Source organism: Sorex fumeus, unplaced genomic scaffold (genome assembly GCF_029834395.1).
Source record: "Sorex fumeus unplaced genomic scaffold, SorFum_2.1 ptg000149l, whole genome shotgun sequence".
Taxonomy (NCBI): Eukaryota; Metazoa; Chordata; class Mammalia; order Eulipotyphla; family Soricidae; genus Sorex; species Sorex fumeus.
In genome coordinates, this window is record NW_026606206.1 from 5,840,485 (window position 1) to 5,860,587 (window position 20,103).

The window sequence follows — 20,103 nt, forward strand, 5'->3', positions numbered from 1 at the left end:
TTCAGCAAACTGTTTCTTGAGCATTCCACTAGCTGCTAGGTATTTTATGAAAATCTAGGGATTTTAGCATTTGTTTTGCCTTTGAGGTGAAGTTTTGCCTTTGAGGAATTCAGTCATTTGAGGGAGATAAGCAAAAATCAACATATTGATTTATTAATATTACATAGGGCTGGAGCGATAGCACAGCAGGTAGGGCGTGTGCCTTGCACGCGGCCAACATGGCCGACCCGAGTTCGATTCCTCCGCCCCTCTCGGAGAGCCCGGCAAGCTACCGAGAGTATTCGATATGCCAGACACAGTGACAACAAAGTCTCCAATGGAGACGTTACTGGGCCCGCTCGAGCAAATCGACGATCAACGGGAGGGCCTTTACCTTTTACCTTTACCTTACATAGGTGTAGAAGATGCATGAGTTCCTATAAAAATAATGAGGTAGTTAAGTGCCTTTAAAAATAGTGACATAGACAAGTGGCTGTTCTTGATGAAGAGTTGGAAAACTGAGAAGTTGATCATTGAGTATTTTCAGTATAGTATTTTAGAATAGCTATCAAATACAGTGTTAGGTTGAAAAGAGAAAAAAACGCCATGGCTGGAGATATGAATTTGCCTTAAAGGATTTGAATGTTGTGATCCATTCACATTTTCTTCTGCATATAACAAAGAGTGAAGGATTTGCAAAGCAATATGACTTGGGAAATGAGTCATTGTATTGTGTTTTGGGGCCAGTGTGTTGGGAAAAGTGATTTGATAAAGATGGTACAATTCAGGGTCAGAGAGATAGTACAGTGTAAAGGTGTTTGCCTTGCACACTGCTGACCCAGGTTCAATCCCTGACATCCCACGTAGTCCTCTGGGCACCACTAGAAGTATCTCTGAGTGAAAGCTGGGAGTCAGCCCTGAATACCATTGGGCATGACCTAAAAAACTGCCCCCAGGGGGCTGGAGCGATAGCACAGCGGTAGGGCGTTTGCCTTGCACGCAGCCAACATGGCCAACACAGGTTCGATTCCCAGCATCCCATATGGTCCCCCGAGCACTGCCAGGTGTGATTCCTGAGTGCATGAGCCAGGAGTAACCCCTGAGCATCGCCAGGTGTGACCCAAAAGCGAAAAAAAAAAAAAACTGCCCCCAAAGATGCTAAGTTGACTTTACAAACATTCGGTGGGAAGTCCTTATCACTGGGAAAGCACGATCTGTTGGTTCCACCTGTTATGTCATGAAGGCGAGGAAGTGGACCAGTGGAAATACAAAAATTTCAAAAATATATCCCAGCTGCATGTTGTGTACAGTGATGCATGTTTGTATACATATATGCAAAACTCCCACACGTGGGGCTGGAGAGAGAGGACAGTGTAAGGTTATTGCCTTGCATGTGGCTAATCGCATTTCGATCTTCAACATCCCATGTGGTTCCCTGAGCACCGCCAAGAGTAATTCCTGAGTGCAGAGGCAGGAGGAACCCCTGGGCATCACCAGGTGTGACTCCAAAGCCAAAGCAAGCAAAACACGCCCACCTGTATACTGTAGTATTACTCTTCTTTATTTCATCTTTTCATTAATAAAACTGCTTTTAATCTTTCGACTTTTAACTGATTTTCTTCTTTTGGCTATACAGATATATTTGAAAAGCTCAAAATTTCAGGACTTTGAAGACAGTTAAAAAAGCATAGCTTATTAAAGCAATAACGTAATTTTCTGATTTTATACTATTGACCCACTTCTTTGAATTATGTGTATAAATTCTATTAAAAATCGTTTACAACTAGCTATTTGTACCTTGACTGTTACTTTCATTGTTCTTCCCAAAGTAATATGATATGCTGGTAAAATTTCTCTATTTACATTTTTGGAAAAAGCATCTTATAGCATTTAAAAAAGATGAGTTATATGTATTTCATGTCCATATTGTTTTTCTTTTAGAGTCGATCTCTCAAAAATACTAGATCTTCATGCCTTTGACAGTCTCTCTGGAATAAGGTTTGTTTCTAGTATTTTGATCGCTTTCATTGTAATGTACTTAATTTATTGTTTCAGTAGTTATAGGAATTATTCACAGTGACACATTTGGTTTAAACTTCCTATTATTACTCGGGCATAGGAGACCCTAATGATTATGCTCTTGAACTTTTTGTTAAATGGTATTTGGACAGCACAAAGTACTTCCCTATAGAAATTGTACCGTACGTGGTAGATAACAAGAGACTACTTGTTAATAGAGCTATGCCAACCTCTGCATGTAATTCTTTCTAGGGAGAAATGCTTGTAATACATAGTAAATGTTAGATTGGATAAGGCCCGCAGATATCTTCTTTTCCCTTAGCGGTGGGTCATTTTTCTCTTTCCCCGGAGGGAATCTTTTTGTTGTTATTGTCCCTTTGTTTGGGGCCACATCCAGTGGTGCTCAGGATTTGCTCCTGTTTTGCACCCAGAGATCACTCCTGGCAAGGCTCAGGTGAAGTCACATCGCGAACGCAAAGCAGTCACCCTATGCACTGTCCTATCTCTTCAGTCCCTGGAGGGGATCTTTTTTTTTTTTTTCATCTTTCTTAGAAATAACAGAGGTTTTTTGTTTGTATGTTTGTTTCTGTTTTAAATCATCTTAACTTGGGGGCCCTCCTGGTGATTCTCTGCCCACCGGTTTGGTGATTCAATGTGAGCAGCAGGTGGTGCTACTGATTAACCTTTTAGGGACGGGTGGAGGGGGCCACACAGCCTGTGCTCAGGAATCATTCCTGGCAGTATTGGGGGACCATAGTGGTGCCACGGTTTGGACCTGGGTCAGCTGTGTGCAAGGCAAGCACCCTGCCTTCTGTGCTGTCTCTCTAATCCCCTTGTTAAGCATTTTAAGGTGGAGCGTTTGAGAGAGTTTGTGCCTTTGCATTGCTATGCAGTGAGTCTGCAGTGTTTTTTATCATGCCAAAGATGAAAGTTTCCGTCTTAAACTATTCAGTGACCATGTCCTTCTTTCCCCTCCTGCAGCCCCTGGCAGATACCATTCTAGGATTTCTAACAGTTTGGCTACTTTAGATATTAGATAAGTGGGGTCTTTTCTGCTTTTCTGTATTTCACTGGCTCTTCATGATGCATACTGCAACATCTGGCAGAATTTTCTTCTCTTTTTAGACTAAAAATACTACCCTGTATAGATATGCCACATTTTGTTTATTTACTCGTCTACTAATGAGCATTTAGATGGTGCTCACCATGCCTAAAACCATTATGAATATAAGTGTTCACATATCTTTTTTTTTTTGTACGATTACTGCTATTTATTCAGCCACTGATTAGCGGATTGAATTGGGCATGAACTCCACCTTACTTTTTTTTTTGTTTTATTTTTTTATAATTTTATTTATTGAATCACCATGAGAGCAGTTACAAAGCTTTCGGGTCTAAGTCTCTCTCGGTTGTACAATGAAACACCCATACCTTCACCAGTGCCCATTCTCCACCACCGGGAACCCCAGTATCCTTCCATTCCACACCCTCCCCCTACCTGTGGGGCCGATGATTTCTACATTACTCTCTCTCTACTTTGATTGCATTCAGTATTTTGACACCAGACCCACCATTATTTGGGATTTTACCCCAACACTCAGATCTGCTGAAAAGCAACAGTAGACAATTTGTTTGCTGGTTATGAATAACATATGGTGTCGCGTGGCTGCAGTAGTGGCCGCGCGATTTTAGAATTCTGAAGTTTTAACACTTAAATCTGGAGGGATTTCTGCCAAAACCTGCTGGGTTCTGAGATTTGCTCCTGAGTCTCTGGGATCATGGCCGTTAAGCAGCTTGATCAGGAGCCAGAAAGGCCATTCATGGGCAGCAACTCGGGGTCTCGTTGGGATGGGGAGGCAAGGGCCGGCTCTGCTGCCATCCTGTGAGGCCCCGCGTGTCTCGTCACTGCAGACCCAAACCTGACTGTTCAGTGGCCTCCGGAGGATGGCGGCCACTGGGCTGCCAGGAAGAACAGGCCAAAGCACAAAACCTATTCACACCTGGAGTGGCCCAGCACCAGTCATCTACTGCAGGAACAGGATGATTTCTGTCAAAAGCCGTTGGGTTCTGAGATTCGTTTCTGAGTCTCTGGGATCATGGCCATTAAGCGGCTTCATCAGGAGCCAGAGAGGTCGTTTGTGGGCAGTGACTTGGAATCTCGTTGGGGTGGGGAGGAAAAGGCCGGCTCCACCCCCATCCTGTGAGGCCCCGTGTGTCTTGTCACTGCGGGCCCAAACCTGACTGTCCAATGGCCTCTGGAAGATGATGGCCACCGAGCTGCGTAGGGGGAGCAGGCGGAGGGACAGCACCCTTTCCCTCTGGGGTGGCCTGGCGACAGTAACTGACTGTGCAGTCCAGATGCATTTCTGCCAAAAGCCACTGGGTTTTGAGATTTGTTTCTGAGTCTCTGGGATCATGGCCAATAAGCAGCTTGATCAGGAGCCAGGGGCTGTTCGTGGGCGGCGACTCGGGGTCTCATTGGGACGGGGAGGAAAGGGCTGGCTCCACCCCCATCCCTCATGTTTTGTCACTGTGGGCCCAAACCTGACTGTCCAGTGGCCTCTGGAGGATGATGGCCATGGGGCTGCCAGGGGTAACAGGCCAAGGCATGAAACCTATTCCCACCTGGGATGGCCTGGTGCCAGTTACCTACTGCAAGGACAAGAGCATTTCTGCCAAAAGTCGTTGGGTTCCGAGATTTGTTTCTGAGTCTCTGGGATCATGGCCGTTAAGCAGTTCGATCAGGAACCAGAGAGGCCATGCCTCCACTTATATAGCTGAGCTGGAGGTGGATTGTGGGTGTGTCTCCCACATACCGAACTTTTGGCCGTTTATTTTCTTGGTAAACTTTGCCCCAAGTTGTTGGGGTCTGGCCAAAGGCACAGCAGCAATTTTGGGATATCTGGAAGTCTGGAGGTGCCATCAGGCTGCTGATGCAGTTGCCTCACAGGTACAGACTGACATGCTGGCGGCACCATACCCCCTCACATATCTTTCAAGATCCTGCTTCTAGTTCTTTTGGATATATGTACCCAGTGCGATTGCTGGGTCATATGGAAATTCTCTTTTCATTTTTTGAGGATCCACTAAACTGTTATCCATAGCAGCTGCATCATTTTACACTCCCACCTATGGGCACAGAGTTCCGATTCCTGTATCTTAGCCAACACTTGTTTTCTGCGTGTTTGGTAGAAACTCACAAAATTTTGTGCGTTTTGTGAACTTGTTTTACATTTCTCTAAGGAGCATTGATCCTGAGCATATATTTAAATGTTTTTTGGCCATTTTTGTTTCATCATAAGAGAATCGTCTAATCAGATAACACGGCTAGTTTTATACTCGGGTTATTTTTGTTATAATTGAATTGTAATTCTTTATTTATTATAGGTACTCGTCCCTTGTCAGATGTGTGATTTACAAATTTTTGTTTCATTTTCTTTAAAGTAGGTGAGTCATAAAGCTCTTAGCTTCGAGGTCCCTGACTAATAGAGAAACGTGTCTTCATTGCTGAAGACAAAGGGGCACACAGAAGTATGACGGAACAGACCTTGCTGAGTTTCCCCTGATTTACTAAACTTGATCTTGTCCCTTTAAATCTTTTGATGACTCTCCATCTTTCAATAAACCTAAAAACACTCCATTTAGGGGCCAGGGAGATAGTACAATGGGTATCACATTTACCTTGCACATGACCTACCTGGGTTTGATTCCTGGTGTGCGTATTGTCCCCTGAACACTGCCAGTAGTAATTCTTCAGTGCAGAGTAAACCCTGAGCATTGCTGGATATGGCCCCCAAACTAAACAACCACCACTAAAACAAAAACCCTCTCCTTTATTTATTTATTTATTTATTTATTTTTTATTTTTTGGGTCACACCTGGCGATGCTCAGGGGTTACTCCTGGCTCTCTCTGCGCTCAGGAATTACCCCTGGCAGTGCTCAGGTGACCATATGGGATGCTGGGAATCGAACCCAGGTCAGCCACGTGCAAGGCAAATGCCCTTCTCGCTGTGCTATTGCTCTAGCCTCAAAAACCCACTCCTGTTTTACTATTTAAAGGGTTCTTATGTCTTCATGAGGGCTCTCATGTTACATCAAGCTCTTAGCTAAACATTTTTTTTCTCCTGGTGACCTAAGTTTGTGAGTCTAACTTTCAGACACAGGCAGGGACCTTTGAGAGTAGAGGAAAACAGTTTCCTCCCCTATGGAAGAGCAATCATTTCCCAACGGCCTTTCAGGACTGAACATAGTTAATGCATGTTTAAGCATTTTCTAAGATGATCTCCTTCTGGACTTGCTTAAGACCAGTTGTAATGCATTAGTGACACTTAAAGAAGTAGCTGTTTAATGTGCTGTCTCCACCATGTAAAAGGCCTTGAGATTTTTTATTGTGCTTAGCTCAACAGTGAGAATCCTTTCAGGATCTATAGGCTGGGGAGAATTTGACACCTTCCCTACTCAGACCCCCAGTGATATGTATTTCCAACTTCAGCAGTTTTTCTATAAGCATTTTCTTTCTTAAATTCAGTGTTTCTGATTTACCTTACAGTTCTTTAAGGCAAATATCTATCTGCAAGGTTTTAAGTCCTTAAAGCCTTGCAAGGTTGTCAACCTTCTGCCATTGGTATTGAAGTGAATGCTACTGTTTATTTCCATATTGATCTTTTTGCTCTTTTCATATCAAATTAATACATTATTAAGAAACTAAATTTATGTTTTCTTTCAACCATTGATAAAAGACGATTTAGGCAGTAAATGAAAACATTGATAAAGGAAAATTTACTCTTCTAATTTTTATTAGTTATTAGTGGTCAGATAAGGAGCATTGAGAAAATTGTGCAGTTTTGAATAATATTAAAATCTGTTTTCAAAGTCAGATACAGTGGAAAGGAAATCAGTGGATTTAATTTAATACAAATAGAGTTGGCAAAGCTTTAGTTTTTCCTCTAAATCTCGAGCATATTTATGAATGTATTCATTTTCCAATGGAATGTATACATTTTCCAATGGCTGGAGCGATAACACAGTATGAGTAGGGCGTTTGCCTTGCACGAGGCGGACCTGGCAGACCCAGGTTCGATTCTTCTGCCCCTCTCGGAGAGTTCGGCAAGCTACCGAGAGTGTCTCGCCCGCACAGCAAAGCCTGGCAAGCTACCTGTGATGTATTCATTATGCCAAAACACTGTAGCAACAAGTTTCACACTGGAGACATTACTAGGCCCGCTCGAGCAAATCGATGAACAACGGGAGGACAGTGACAGTAACTGTGACAGTGACATTTTCCAAAAATGGTGAAGAAATCAGCTTTCTCCTTTTCTTTGTAAGAATATGTGAACATGTGTAAGATTTTAACCACTAGAATCAAAGGGAAAATCTCTTCCTTACTTGCATCTAAGAAATATAAGTATGTAAGTAAAGGCCCTCCCGTTGATCGTCGATTTGCTCGAGCGGGCCCAGTAACATCTCCATTGGAGACTTTGTTGTTACTGTGTCTGGCATATCGAATACATCACGGGGAGCTTGCCAGGCTCTGCCGTGCGGGCAAGATACTCTCGGTAGCTTGCCGGGCTCTCCGAGAGGGGCGGAAGAATCGAACTTGAATCGGCCAAGCTGGCTCCAATGGAGACGTTACTGGGCCCGCTCGAGCAAATTAAGAAATATATATGATTAAATTTCATTAAGGTCACAAAGGTTAACTTAATCCCTGAATTTATCATCTTTTGTTCTTAGTTTGCAGAAAAAACTTGAATGTGTGCCTACAACAAAACCTCACCTTGATAAGGTAAAGAAACATTAAAGCATTTTTTTAAGCATTTATATAAATTGGTTCTTCTCTCAAGTCAGTTTTAGCAATGGAGAAAATGGGTATCCTTGCCACACTCCTGATTTTAGAGGGGAAACTTTCAGCTTTTGCGGTCACGTGTGATGTTAGTCATAGACTTGGGCCAGATGTTGAACGCAAGACCTGGAGCATGATCTCTACAAATACTGTGGAGCTGGGAAATATCTGCCCGACTCTGGTGGTGTTTGGGTGCTCTGCAGCTACGCTCAGCAATGCCCGGGACCCTGTGGTGCCAGGTATTGAACTAGGGTTTGCTGCAAGTAAGGACGTGCTTTGACTCCTAGTGTGTCTTGGACTTGCCTTTGCTGTCTTGAGGTGGGCTCCTTCTGTTCCTATTTTTTCATTTCGTTTCTTAAGTCATGGATGGGTATTGAACCATGCCAAAAGCTTTATCTACAACTATTGTTAAGATCATACGATTATTTTTCTTTCCTTTTGTTAATTTTTAAAAATCACACTAATTGATTTGCATATGTTGAATCATCCTGAGTCTTTGCAGTAAATACGACCTGATTATAGTATATGGTCCTTTAGATATTTTGCTGAAGACCTTACTGAAACTTCATTGAGAACGTTCGTATCTATGGTCTGCTCATTGGTCTCTGGTGTTCTTTTTAAATAATACTTCTGACTGCTTTTGGTATTAGAGTACTTTTTTTTTTATGTAGGAGTACTGCTGTTTATTCAGCCACTGATTAGGCTAATTGAATTGTGCATGAACTCCACAAGTAATTTTGACCTTGTAAAAGCTTATTAAGAAGAATTGGACACTGATATTTTGAAAGCACTTAAGGTGTATAGATAATAATTCCTTGACTGTTTGATAGAATTCACTAGATAATCTATCTAGACCTGAACTTCGGGGGGCGGGGGGGGGGGGTGGGGAAGCAAGGAAGAGGGATTTTTTAAATTAATATTTCAATTTTCTTACTCACAAATGGTCTCTTGATGATCTTCTCTTAATGATATTTTGTATTCCTGAAGCATCTGTTGTAATTTCTCCCCTTTATCTATGATTGGATTAATTAGGGTTTTTTAGCATTTTTTTTCCTTGTGAGTCTAGCTAACGGTTTGTCCATCTTGTTTATTAGTCTTTGAAAATCCAACTCCAGTTTCAGTGACTCTTTGATTATTTTCTTGATTTTTTTTTTTTTAATCAATGATTTTTTATCACTCCCTTCCTTCTGACTTTGGATCCCATTTGTTGCCGTTCTCTTGTCTCTCAAGCGTTGCGATTACAGTATTTATTTGAGCTTTCTCCTGTTTCCTGATTTGAGCCTATATTGATATCAACTTCCCCTTCGTACTGCTCTTGCTGTGTCCCCAAGTTTCTAATACTGTGTGTTTTATTGCAAGGGAATTTTTTTTTATTTCTCCTTTGAGTTTTTTCCCTTTACCCAGAAGCATACTATTTCGCTTCCAACTGTTTGAACTTTTCCTGACTTTTTTCCTTTTACAGTTGATTTCTGCCTTTAGGGCCTTGTGATCAAAGAAGAGACTTAAAACCATTTCTGTTTTCTTAGCTTTATGGACACGCGGATTGTGTCCGCACCCAACGTGCGGTCTTTCTTGGAGAACGTCCCATGAAAAGTGTATGTTCTGCTTTTGGGGACTAGAGGAATCTCTACATATCTGTTAAACCCATTTTCTTCCTGGTCTTCCTTCTGGACTCTTGGTTTCCTTACTGATTTTCATTGTAGTTGATCTCTCCAGTGATGAGAGTAGGAGTTAAAAATCTCCCACCACTTTTGTGTTGCTCTAGTCTAGATGCTTCTCCTTAATTCTCTTAGTTGCCGAGGATTTTGCTGCCCACTTCATTTGATGGATATTTGTTAATACTGGCTAAATCTACTTGATCTATTGATCCCTTAGTCAGGGTGTAATATCTGTCCCTATCTCTACTACTTTATTTGGATTGAGCACTTTTTGGTCTAATACAAGTATAGCCATTTCTATTTTTTTTGCTTATTATTAGCCTGATAATTATTTTCTAACCTTTCACATTGAGCCGGTGTGTTTTTCAGCAGTTCAGAAGTGCCTCTCACAGGTAGCAGAAGGCTAGATTTTGTTTCCAAATCTATCTTATCTTAGAAATCATTCTAGAGAAGTTTTTTTGAGTTGTGCAAAAGTGGTCATTTTTAAATTGTGAATTCCTTTGAGGTCATCTAACCTGGCTTCTTATCAAATCATGGGCACTTAGCAGTTATTTCCATTCTGCAGGTCAATCCTGATACTTAAGTCAGCTCTTTGATGGGATTTACTGCTTCAAGGCAGCCTGGGGTTTCTCTCTGTAGCTTATGTTTAACTATATTGAGTTGATTAAGGGGGGACGAGTATTCATCGCTGTTTAAGTAAAGTTAAATTTTGAATTTCACCTTCAGTAACATTGCAGATTTCGACTCCTTGAGGTATTTTTCATGCTCCAACAATCTTAATTCCTGAGGTAAATATTAAAGATACCAGTAGCAAAGTATGTTTTCCTCATGCAAGTGTTTGGGCAGAATTTTCGTACCGCTTCTCACTGTATATGGGAGGTACTCGGTGAATACCTGCTAAAAGAACGAAAAACTGATTGTCAAATAGGAAATTTATCAAAATCGCTTGTGGAGCGTTAAGAATGGGATTCGATATCAAGTATCGTCTCTTACCTCCAGGGTGGAGCTGGCTTATGAACATTTTGACATCTTACAGAAAATTTCAAAGTCATACAGTTTTCCCTGTTTGTTATTTGAGAACAGAAGCTTTCAGTTTGATAAGATTTAGTACAAATTGTAGTTTTATTTTATATTTATAACAGCAGCCACAGCTATGTTACCAAAAAAGCAAATAAATCAATGAAATGATGATTGGTTATTTATATTATTTATATTTATTTATGGGCTGGAGTGATAACACAGCGGTAGGGCCTTTGCCTTGCACACAGCCAACATGGCCGACCCGAGTTCGATTCCTCCGGCCCTCTCGGAGAGCCCGGCAAGCTACCGGCAAGCTATCTCACCTGCACAGCAGAGCCTGGCAAGCTCCTCGTGATGTATTCGATATGCCAAACACAGTAACAACAAAGTCTCCAATGGAGACGTTACTGGGCCCGCTTGAGCAAATCGATATTTATTTATTAACAATTATAATCACAAATCCCAATAATTTATGTAATAATTATAAATGATAAATAATTAATGTATGATAAATAATTATGCTATAAAATAACTTATTGTATAATAATATTTGGGGGGATGAGAGTGCTCAAAATTTTTTCCGTGTAAATTAAAAATAATAGTATTCCCAGACCAAAAAAAAAAAATTAGTCTACCAAATCATACTGAATTTTACTTCTAGAGGGGAAAACCTGTATGACAGCAGGGAGAATAGAAAACAAATTGCTTGCCATGCTGTTGCCATGCTGTTGCAATGCTCCAGTTGCAATGGCTGTCAGCATTTCACTGATTATTTTTCATCTGTCTTCCCAGCATTTCTTTTGGGAAATGTTGGGAGTATTTTTAAAACTTCCTTTTAAGATAGAAAATTTCAAACATACTTAAAGGTAGAGTGGTAATGAGTGAACCTACATGTCCCATTATTCTTGCTGGAATATATCCCAGACATTCTGTCATTTCATCAATAAATAGGATATGTCTTCTTTTTTTAAAAAGCTCTACAGGAAATTCTTAGTATCCCTTGCTGTTTAGATATATAACGATACGGCAGAGTTATACTATGATTTCAAACAAAGGTCAGTGGAATTCAAAGGCACGGACAATCTAGTATTTTTAGAGAACTCAAGGCTTTGGGAAAGGGAGTATTTTTTTCCCATACAGTGAAGCATACAAGCTTTTCATGTATGAATCTACTGTTACACATATTTGTAGCTTTCTATTTCTCCAGTTGTACTCACTGGTATATAGCCTTGCAGTCCCAAGTCAGATGAAGACATGTTTCCAGAACTGTCAGTCTTTCTTTGCATTCTTTCTCAGTCAGCAGCTCACTTTCTCCCAAAGAGATTGCAGCGACTGTGACTTACACCTCCAAAAAGTTATCTTATACTGGTAGGTATTTGGAACAAGGAAAGAAGAGGGCAGGTATTTAGAAGTGGTTTGTAGGATGACATTGGATTGCCCTTCCTCGCCGGCCGCAGGGAGCTTGGATTTGTTGACTGCTCCTATGTCTCCTGTACCTATGTCTCCTGATTAGACTCTGCTGACTTGTAAATATTGTTTTTCTCTTCTCCTTAATGTTCTTTGCATGGTTAGTTATTTCAGAGCAATTTTTGTACGGACACAGGAAGACAGTTAAAAAGACAAGCCTGTAATTTGGGAGTAAAATTATTTCAGGTAATATTACCTCCTGGACATCTGCTCTTTCGACTTAAGCCTCAGTTGCCCCTCCTAGATTCCCCAAAATGGGGTCCCAACGAGGGACTGGATGGACCCAGGGCAAGCTGTGAGCTACCTCGGCATCAAAATGGGCCAGGCCAAAGTGCTGTAATACTTAACGATAAGTTAAGAGTATGGTCATGGACAAATTCCGTCATGATCCAAAAAGTCATAACTAGATTCAGACCCTGTTGGGTTTAGGAATGATTGATCCGACCTGAGCACCGTAGTCTGAGTCTATGGCGAGATGTCCCCAGGAAAGTCGTCCTGCAAGCCTAAATGTGTCTTATTATTGTGCCCATACAGAATGGCAAATATTAGGAAGTAGAATTAAGATGTTCATGAAGTTGCTGGTCTAAGAAGAGGCGAAATCACTTGCAGTGCTGTTTTGCCCTTGTGGGCTGCAGGTGGTCAGGAAGACTTGAAAAACATGTTGATTGTGCTTGGGGGCAGAGGGGGGGCGGGATGTGGTTAGGGCAGAGAGAGAGGAGGTGGTTGCTGTGGAGAAGGAGGGAGTTGCGGCTGGGACAGTTGAGAGCAGTGGCGGAGCACGTTGGAGGGAGCACGTTGGAGAGAGTGCGGAGTGCCGGGTCGAGTGTTTGGGAGAGACGAGAGATGGGATGTGTGGCACCTGATCACCAACAGCTTGGCCCTCGTTTCTCCTTCACCGCCCAAGGCAACAGCCCTCTTCCGAGGAATCTTCTCTCTCCCTGGCACCCGCTTGGATCAGAGAGAAACCAAACCTTTCCTTTATATTTATTTTTTTTCAGTAGAACAGAATTAACACTTTTGCTTCCAAGCATTACTTCTACCTCTGGATAATTTATTTGTCCTGTACCTCACTCCGCCCTGTGTATGAAGTAGGAATAATTCTCTCTGATTTCACAGGACTATAATTCTCAGTCATCTTTTACTCTGTACACATGTGACACACTTTTTACATTATTTTTCCTCTAAGCACTGAGAATCCTGGAAAGGACAAGTGAAACATTGAGTACCTATGTATTAAGGAGAGTTTCTCTGGGTAAAAGGTAAAGGTAAAGGCCCTCCCGTTGATCGTCGATTTCCTCGAGCGGGCCCAGTAACGTCTCCATTGGAGACTTTGTTGTTACTGTGTCTAGCATATCGAATACTCTCGGTAGCTTGCCGGGCTCTCCGAGAGGGGCGAAGGAATCGAACTCGGGTCAGCCATGTTGGCCGCTTGTAAGATGAACGCCCTACCCGCTGTGCTATCGCTCCAGCCCTTAAGGTAAAGGCCCTCCCGTTGATCGTCGATTTGCTCGAGCGGGCCCAGTAACGTCTCCATTGGAGACTTTGTTGTTACTGTGTCTGGCATATCGAATACTCTCGGTAGCTTGCCGGGCTCTCCGAGAGGGGCGGAGGAATCGAACTCGGGTTGGCCATGTTGGCCGCTTGTAAGGCGAACGCCCTACCCGCTGTGCTAAAATACTGAAACATTGGGGCTGGAAAGATAGTTCAGCTGGTCGGGTGTTTGCCTTGCATGCACTGACCTAGCTCCAATCCCATCACCTTCCAGGGTCCCCGGAGCACTGGCAGGAGTGACCCTTGAGCACAGAGCCAGGAGTAAGTGCTGAGCTTTGCTGATGTGACCCAGAAAACAGAAACAAACAAAAAAAAAACCTCAATCATTGATCAGCTTTAGAATATAGAAAATTGACTTTCTGGAGTTGGAGCGATAGTAAAGTGGGTAGGTTGTTTGTCTTGCATGCGGCTGACCCAGGGTTCGATCCCCAACTCCACATATGGTCCTCAAAGCCTGCCAGAAGTGATCCCTGAGCACAGAACTAGGAACACTACTGCGTATGTACACAAAACAAACAAAAATGGAATTCTTGATGAAAAAAAAATCAGCAATGGTAATGAGAAAGATACCCAAGTTCCAATAACGTGTTTCTTCTCACGTGGCTTCAAATAACACTTGCCTTGCACTCAGCTGACCTGGTTAGGTCCCCAGACCTCGAAACTGCACTGAGCACTCCGACTGAGCACAGAGCTGGGGAACTACTCCCCACTACTGCTGATTGTGTCCCAAAAGGACCACTCTCCCATATACTGACTCTGGTACAGAAAGTTCAACTATTTCTCTCTCTCTCTCTCTCTCTCTCTCTCTCTCTCTCTCTCTCTCTCTCTCTCTCTCTCGATTTGCAGAGTATTGTCACAGTCACCTTTGAAGTGCCAGGAAATGCAAAGGAAGAAAATCTCAATGTATTTATTCAGGTGGGTGCAGCTGTCAGAAGATTGATGATTTATTGCCTTTTTGATGACATAGCTGTGACTGGGGTTACTGACGACTGGTCTTGTTGAAATATTCACACGATACAGAATCTTCTCTGGGAAAAGAACGTACGGAGCAAGGATGGTGCCTGCATGGAGGTCATCCGAGTAAAGGTACGGCACCCTTATTTGGCTGTCTTCTCACACCTTGTTTAGTCTTGAACAGAGCCCCGAACTATTTAGTACGCATCGACCTGCTTCCGTTTTTCCGTATCTCCGCTGCTGAGCTTCGCTTTGGAAATCACAGCAGAAAGTATGGTTTCTCTGTCCAGCTTCATTTTGTGTGGCTGCCCCTGTGCTGGACGTCGCTCCCTGGCTCTCCTCCAGCTCTCAGGGCCGCTTTCTGTTTCAGCTTGGTCAGTTAGAGAAAACTGAGCCTTAACAGGAGGAACAATATTAGAAATCTTGAAGCAGCTGAATCTTCGGCTTCTTGATGCATTGCACAGACAATAAACACGTTCGTACTATTGAAAGAAGAAGAAGAAGAAACTGGAAGAGTTCTGTTCTTGGGACCAAAGAAATAATACAGTGCGTTGGACTCTTACCTCGCAAGTGACTGACCCAGATTTGGTCCCCAGCACTCCCTGTAGCCCCCTGAGGCCTCTACGAGTGTCACTGAGCACAGAGCCAGGCTAAGGTCTAAGTGCTGCTGGGTATGCCCCCATGGCCCCCTTAAAAAAACTTTTTATTTGGAAACTCAGATTTCTTCACATATTTCGTAGTATTTATGACATGAGGTGTGTCCTTCCCCCCATCTCTAGGAGTTGTCTATCTACATTGCCTCTGACAAAGCCCTGTGTCCACTTTTATATGTCCAGAAGTGTGCATAAAGTTTTTAGTATGCTGCTTATAATTTTACTGTTTGTGTCTAGATTTTCCAATTGGCCACCAGCTTCTGGGGATGACTGTAATGTCAGAGGTTGAGACTATGAGATGATAGTTAGAGTCTTTGGTTGCCTGAGTCTTGTGCTGGCTCTCCCTGGGATCAGCCCTGCTACACAACTCCAGAGAGTCCTAGTCTCTGTCCCCATCATTCCTCCCAAGGCACAGCAACAGCTTCTGCTTCTCTCTGACTATTGGCACCACGCCCATTCATCACCACAACTGGCAGAGCAAATTTCTGTTGTTATTTATTTTTTTAATTTTATTGAATCACCGTGAGATAGTTACAAGCTTTCATGTTTGGGTTACAATCACACGACGATCAAACACCCATCCCTCTACCAGTGCACATTCCCCACCACCAACATCCCTGGTATACCCCCCCTTTCCCATCCTCCCCCTGCCTCCATGGCAAACATGATTCCCTCTAATCTCTGTCTAGTCTTGGGCATTATGGTTTGCAAGACAGACAACTGAGCGGTTATCATGGTTGGTCCTTTATCTACTTTGGCAGAGCATTTTTCACTGTATAACTGCTTTTATTTTCACTAAGTGAGAGGCGGTTACCTGGGAAGCCCTCATTTGGGTATTCCACACTATTTTCGCCACCAAGGCCAGCTCAGTGGCTCGCCTGCACCAGCCTCCTTTGGATTCTGCCCCTAGGTATGTTGCAGTCACTCTGCACAAAATGATGCGTGAATAAATCTTCCCAAGGAGCTTATTACCTACTCGAATGCAAGTCTAAAACACAAAAAATAATACCTTTGTTGTACACATTCAACTTCCTGTATCACGGTAAACCAGGGCAGGAGCAAAACTCCCAGCAGTGCTGGAAGAACACGCACATAAAATTGTTTTTACCGATTTCATCATCTGTGAGTTCAGAAAGTGTGGGTGTGCGGGACGTGTGCATTCGGTGGCCGAGAACCGCCTCTCCACGCTGACCAAAGGTGCCAGACAAACGAAGGAATGGGACACAAAGGACAGAGCCACGGGCTGGTTGCTCATCAGTGACCCTTTATTCTTATTCTCTCTCGCATCTCACATCGTAGTTATATAGAGATCATGAAGGGTGGGGGTGCTGTTGAACAGTATCATAACAATACACAGATGCAAAGCCCCTCATCAGGGAAAGTGTTTCCACAAGATTGACTCAGGGACAAAATCTCATCTAGGGGTTCAGCACTCTAGATTACTAGGAGAACCGCTCAAGGGTGGGATCCCATCTAAAGGGAATTTTGCTTTCTCCTTTCCTTAGCTAGTAATCCGTTTAAACTGTCATATTAAATTTAGTTCTTACCAATAGTTCTAAGTCATTTTGTGTGAACACAGTAAGAGATAATATATTAATTACACTTAAAGGTTGGCTCTTCCTGGGGACATCTCGCTGTATGTGCCAGACTACAGTCCTCAGGCCAGGTTTGTCTTTCTTAACCCCATCGGGATCCTTGTTAAGTTATTTCTTATTGGGTCATGCCAGAATTTGTTCCAGAACCGTGTGTTTAATATTATTCTTAGCTTGACCCTTCTTGATGTCAGGGTAGCTTACAGCTTGCCCTGAGTCCATCCTTGTCCCTCGCCAGGACCCTCTTTTTGTGGGTGTTAGGAAGTAAGGAGTAGGCCTGCTCGGATCAGAGCTGAGCATCCTCCACCCAGATCCTCCGAATTCCAGTAGGTGGGGGTCACACCCACCAACTGGCCCCCTGGCGCCGTGTAATCCCATCAGCGGCCAAGACTCAGAGACTATAAAAACCAGCTCCCAGAACTGTGCAGCCGCATTTGCGGCCACGCAACATCTTATTATGACATTTTATTATCTCATTCCTACTTTGGACAAACTGGCAGGCTACCGAATGTAGCCTGCCCACACGGCAGAGTCTGGCAAACTCCCCGTGGCATACCCAATATGCCAAATACCAGTAACAATGATGGGTCTCATTCTCCTAAAGAGCCTTGAATGTAATCTCAGGGCTAGGATGAAGGAGGCATTACTGGGGCCTGCTCGAGGCAATCGACGAATAACAAGATGGTCGTGATTCGTGATTCGTGAGGAAGTAAGGACAGGTCAAGTAAATATGATGGATGGCCCAGGAATAAATATTATTCCGAGTCAATTAATCCCCCACGTAACAAAAGCATAACATCAACTGTCTTCCTGTGTCTATACAAAAGGACATTGCTGAATCATGCGAGACATAAAGGAAAGAGAAAGCAATGTAGGATTAGTAGTGCCTGATGGAATTGGGTGTGCCCCAGGAGCACTGTGGTGGGAGTAACTCTAAATCTGAGCTTCCTGCGGGAGGAGCAAGGACAAAGCAATGTTATCCAACAGTCATTTCCATTTGTCATACCCCATTCAGAATAAAACATGTTACCAAATGCTTTAATTTCTTAAATTTCCCTACTAAAACTCTGAAACAAATATAAAGTCTTTAAAAGCTGAATAATCAAGGGACCGGAGAAATAGTACAGGGGGATAAAGGCACTTACTTGCCTTGTGCATGGCCAACCCAGTTCAAACTCTGACATCACCTAGGATCCCTGAGCATTTCCTGGAGTGACCCTGGAGCACAGAGCAAGCCATGAGTAAGCCCTGGGGTCCTGGGGGCCCTAGCCCCCAGATGGAATGATCAGCAGAATCTTACAAAAACATAATGTCATCCTTTTGTGACTTGTGATTCTGACTTTGCTGTGCTAAATCTGAGAGAATCACCTCGTATGCATTCATGTTATTTATCATTAAGGGAAATTGTGTAAAAGTAACTATATAGGTACAGAAGCATCCCCAGCTTTTTTTTTTCAATTGGAAGCTTTAGGTAATGATCGATATATGACTTGAATTAAGTCATTTTAACAGCATCTTTATGAGTTGATCTTTCAGGACGGAATAGGAACATTTTATTCGTCTTGGCGCTCGCGTTCTGTTTTTAAATTCAAACTGACGCGCTGGGTTCATTATCTCCGAGCAGGGACTGGTGTCAATCAAAGACAAGCCACAGCAAGTGATTGTCCAAGGTGTCCACGAACTGTATGACCTGGAGGAGACTCCTCTGTGCTGGGAAAATGACACTGAGAGAATAAACCGATTGGTTTTTATTGGTAAGTGACAGTTGCATTTCTCAGCACAGTGTAAACTGTATTTTAAAGAGATGTGTGGTGTATGCCACACTAACCCACCATAGTGCTTGCAAACCTACATAAGCTTGTGACTAATATGTTTCTCTTAAGTCATAACATTCTTAAGCCTCAATTCTTAATCTTAAGTGATAACGTTCATAAGCACTGATAGGACCTTTTACTCTTCCTTTTCAAAAAAACTGATAAACTCAGGTGCCAGTTTGGTTTCAAGGGAATCCGTTTTAAGGTTAAGGAAGGAATCACTCAGATTTTTTTTTTTTTTTTTTTTGCGAATTTCTAAGATCGTCAGACATAAATGATCTGGAATTGGTAGGTGTACTATCATTTCAATAATTTCATATAACCACCCCGTATTTTATTCTGTTTGCAGGCAGGCATTTAGATAAAGATATCCTTAAACAACTGTTTACAGCTACTGTGACGGAAACAGAAAAGTGGTGAACAGCACATCAGAAAGAAGATCAGGTTGTTCTGTAACACTAGAGGATTTATTCTGAAATGGGTTGGATGATAAAATTGGGGAGAAGTTTTCTACTGGGCATATTTTAGACATTCTACTTCTATTATACACTATCAAGTCTGCTGTACTTAAAATACTATTTATTTTATAGAATAAAATATTGCAATCAGTGTGTAAAGCATTTGATATTCATACAATAAAATTTTTCCTCCGAATGGGGCCACAGTGATAGTATAGTGGGTAAGGCACTTGTCTTACACGTAGCTGACCTGAGTTCAGTCCCTGTGGTCACTGTCACCGTCCTCCCGTTGTTCATCAATTTGTTCAAGCGGGCCCAGTAACATTGTGAGACTTGTTGTTACTGTGTTTGGCATATCGAATACATCACGGGTAGCTTGCCAGGCTTTGCCATGCGGGCGAGATACTCTCGGTAGCTTGCCAGGCTCTCCGAGAGGGGCGGAGGAATCGAACCTGGCTCGGCCAGGCTGGCTGCACACAAGGCAAACGCCCTAGCCGCTGTGTTATTGCTGCAGCCCGCTATCGCTCAGGAGTAATTCCTGAGTACAGAGCCAGGAGTAACCCCTGATCACAGCCAGGTGTGGCCCAAACCGCCACAAATATATATATATCCTCTGAAGTATGTGTGTGTGTGTGTGTGTGTATGTGTATGCAAATGTATTTGGTGGGCAGTTGTTTCACAGAACTGTCTTTGAAATTTGTTTTTGAAATTTACATATGCTGAATTTCTGACCCATGAAAATCAATTTTAATAATGATGAAAAGTGGCAAAGTACAAAACTTCAAATATAAATGCAGATAACTTTGGATAAAGTTATGTGATCTTTAAATGTTTGATGTCTAGTGTAGAACCTTTGTCCTGTTCCTACAAAAGACTTGGTCAGCGCGGCTCTCTTCAGATTGTAAGAAAAAAGCATTAGATGGAGTTTAAAGAAGAAATTTCCTGAAAGTTATTAAATATCCTGTCAAATACATGTCAAGTGGATTTTAGAACGTCTTCCCTCCAAGACTTCAAATATCTGAAATGGATCCAGTGATTAGAAATGGCCTGATTATCTCCCTTCCTTCTGCATTCTGTACCTTTCTTACATAACTTTTT

At 42.6% G+C, this 20,103-nt stretch overlaps 1 protein-coding gene across 1 annotated transcript in view; it reads left to right on the forward strand.

Annotated features, from left to right (window-relative positions):
• Positions 1 to 19,265, forward strand: part of LOC130016218 (zinc-regulated GTPase metalloprotein activator 1A) — a 48,817-nt gene extending 29,552 nt beyond the window's left edge. The window contains exons 10-15 of the mRNA XM_056106890.1: positions 1,921 to 1,977; positions 7,730 to 7,781; positions 14,381 to 14,449; positions 14,555 to 14,620; positions 18,358 to 18,487; positions 18,897 to 19,265. Coding sequence (XP_055962865.1) covers positions 1,921 to 1,977; positions 7,730 to 7,781; positions 14,381 to 14,449; positions 14,555 to 14,620; positions 18,358 to 18,487; positions 18,897 to 18,967 — 445 coding nt within the window. The 3' untranslated portion in view covers positions 18,968 to 19,265. The remainder of the gene's footprint in view (positions 1 to 1,920; positions 1,978 to 7,729; positions 7,782 to 14,380; positions 14,450 to 14,554; positions 14,621 to 18,357; positions 18,488 to 18,896) is intronic.
• The last annotated feature ends 838 nt before the right edge of the window (positions 19,266 to 20,103 follow it).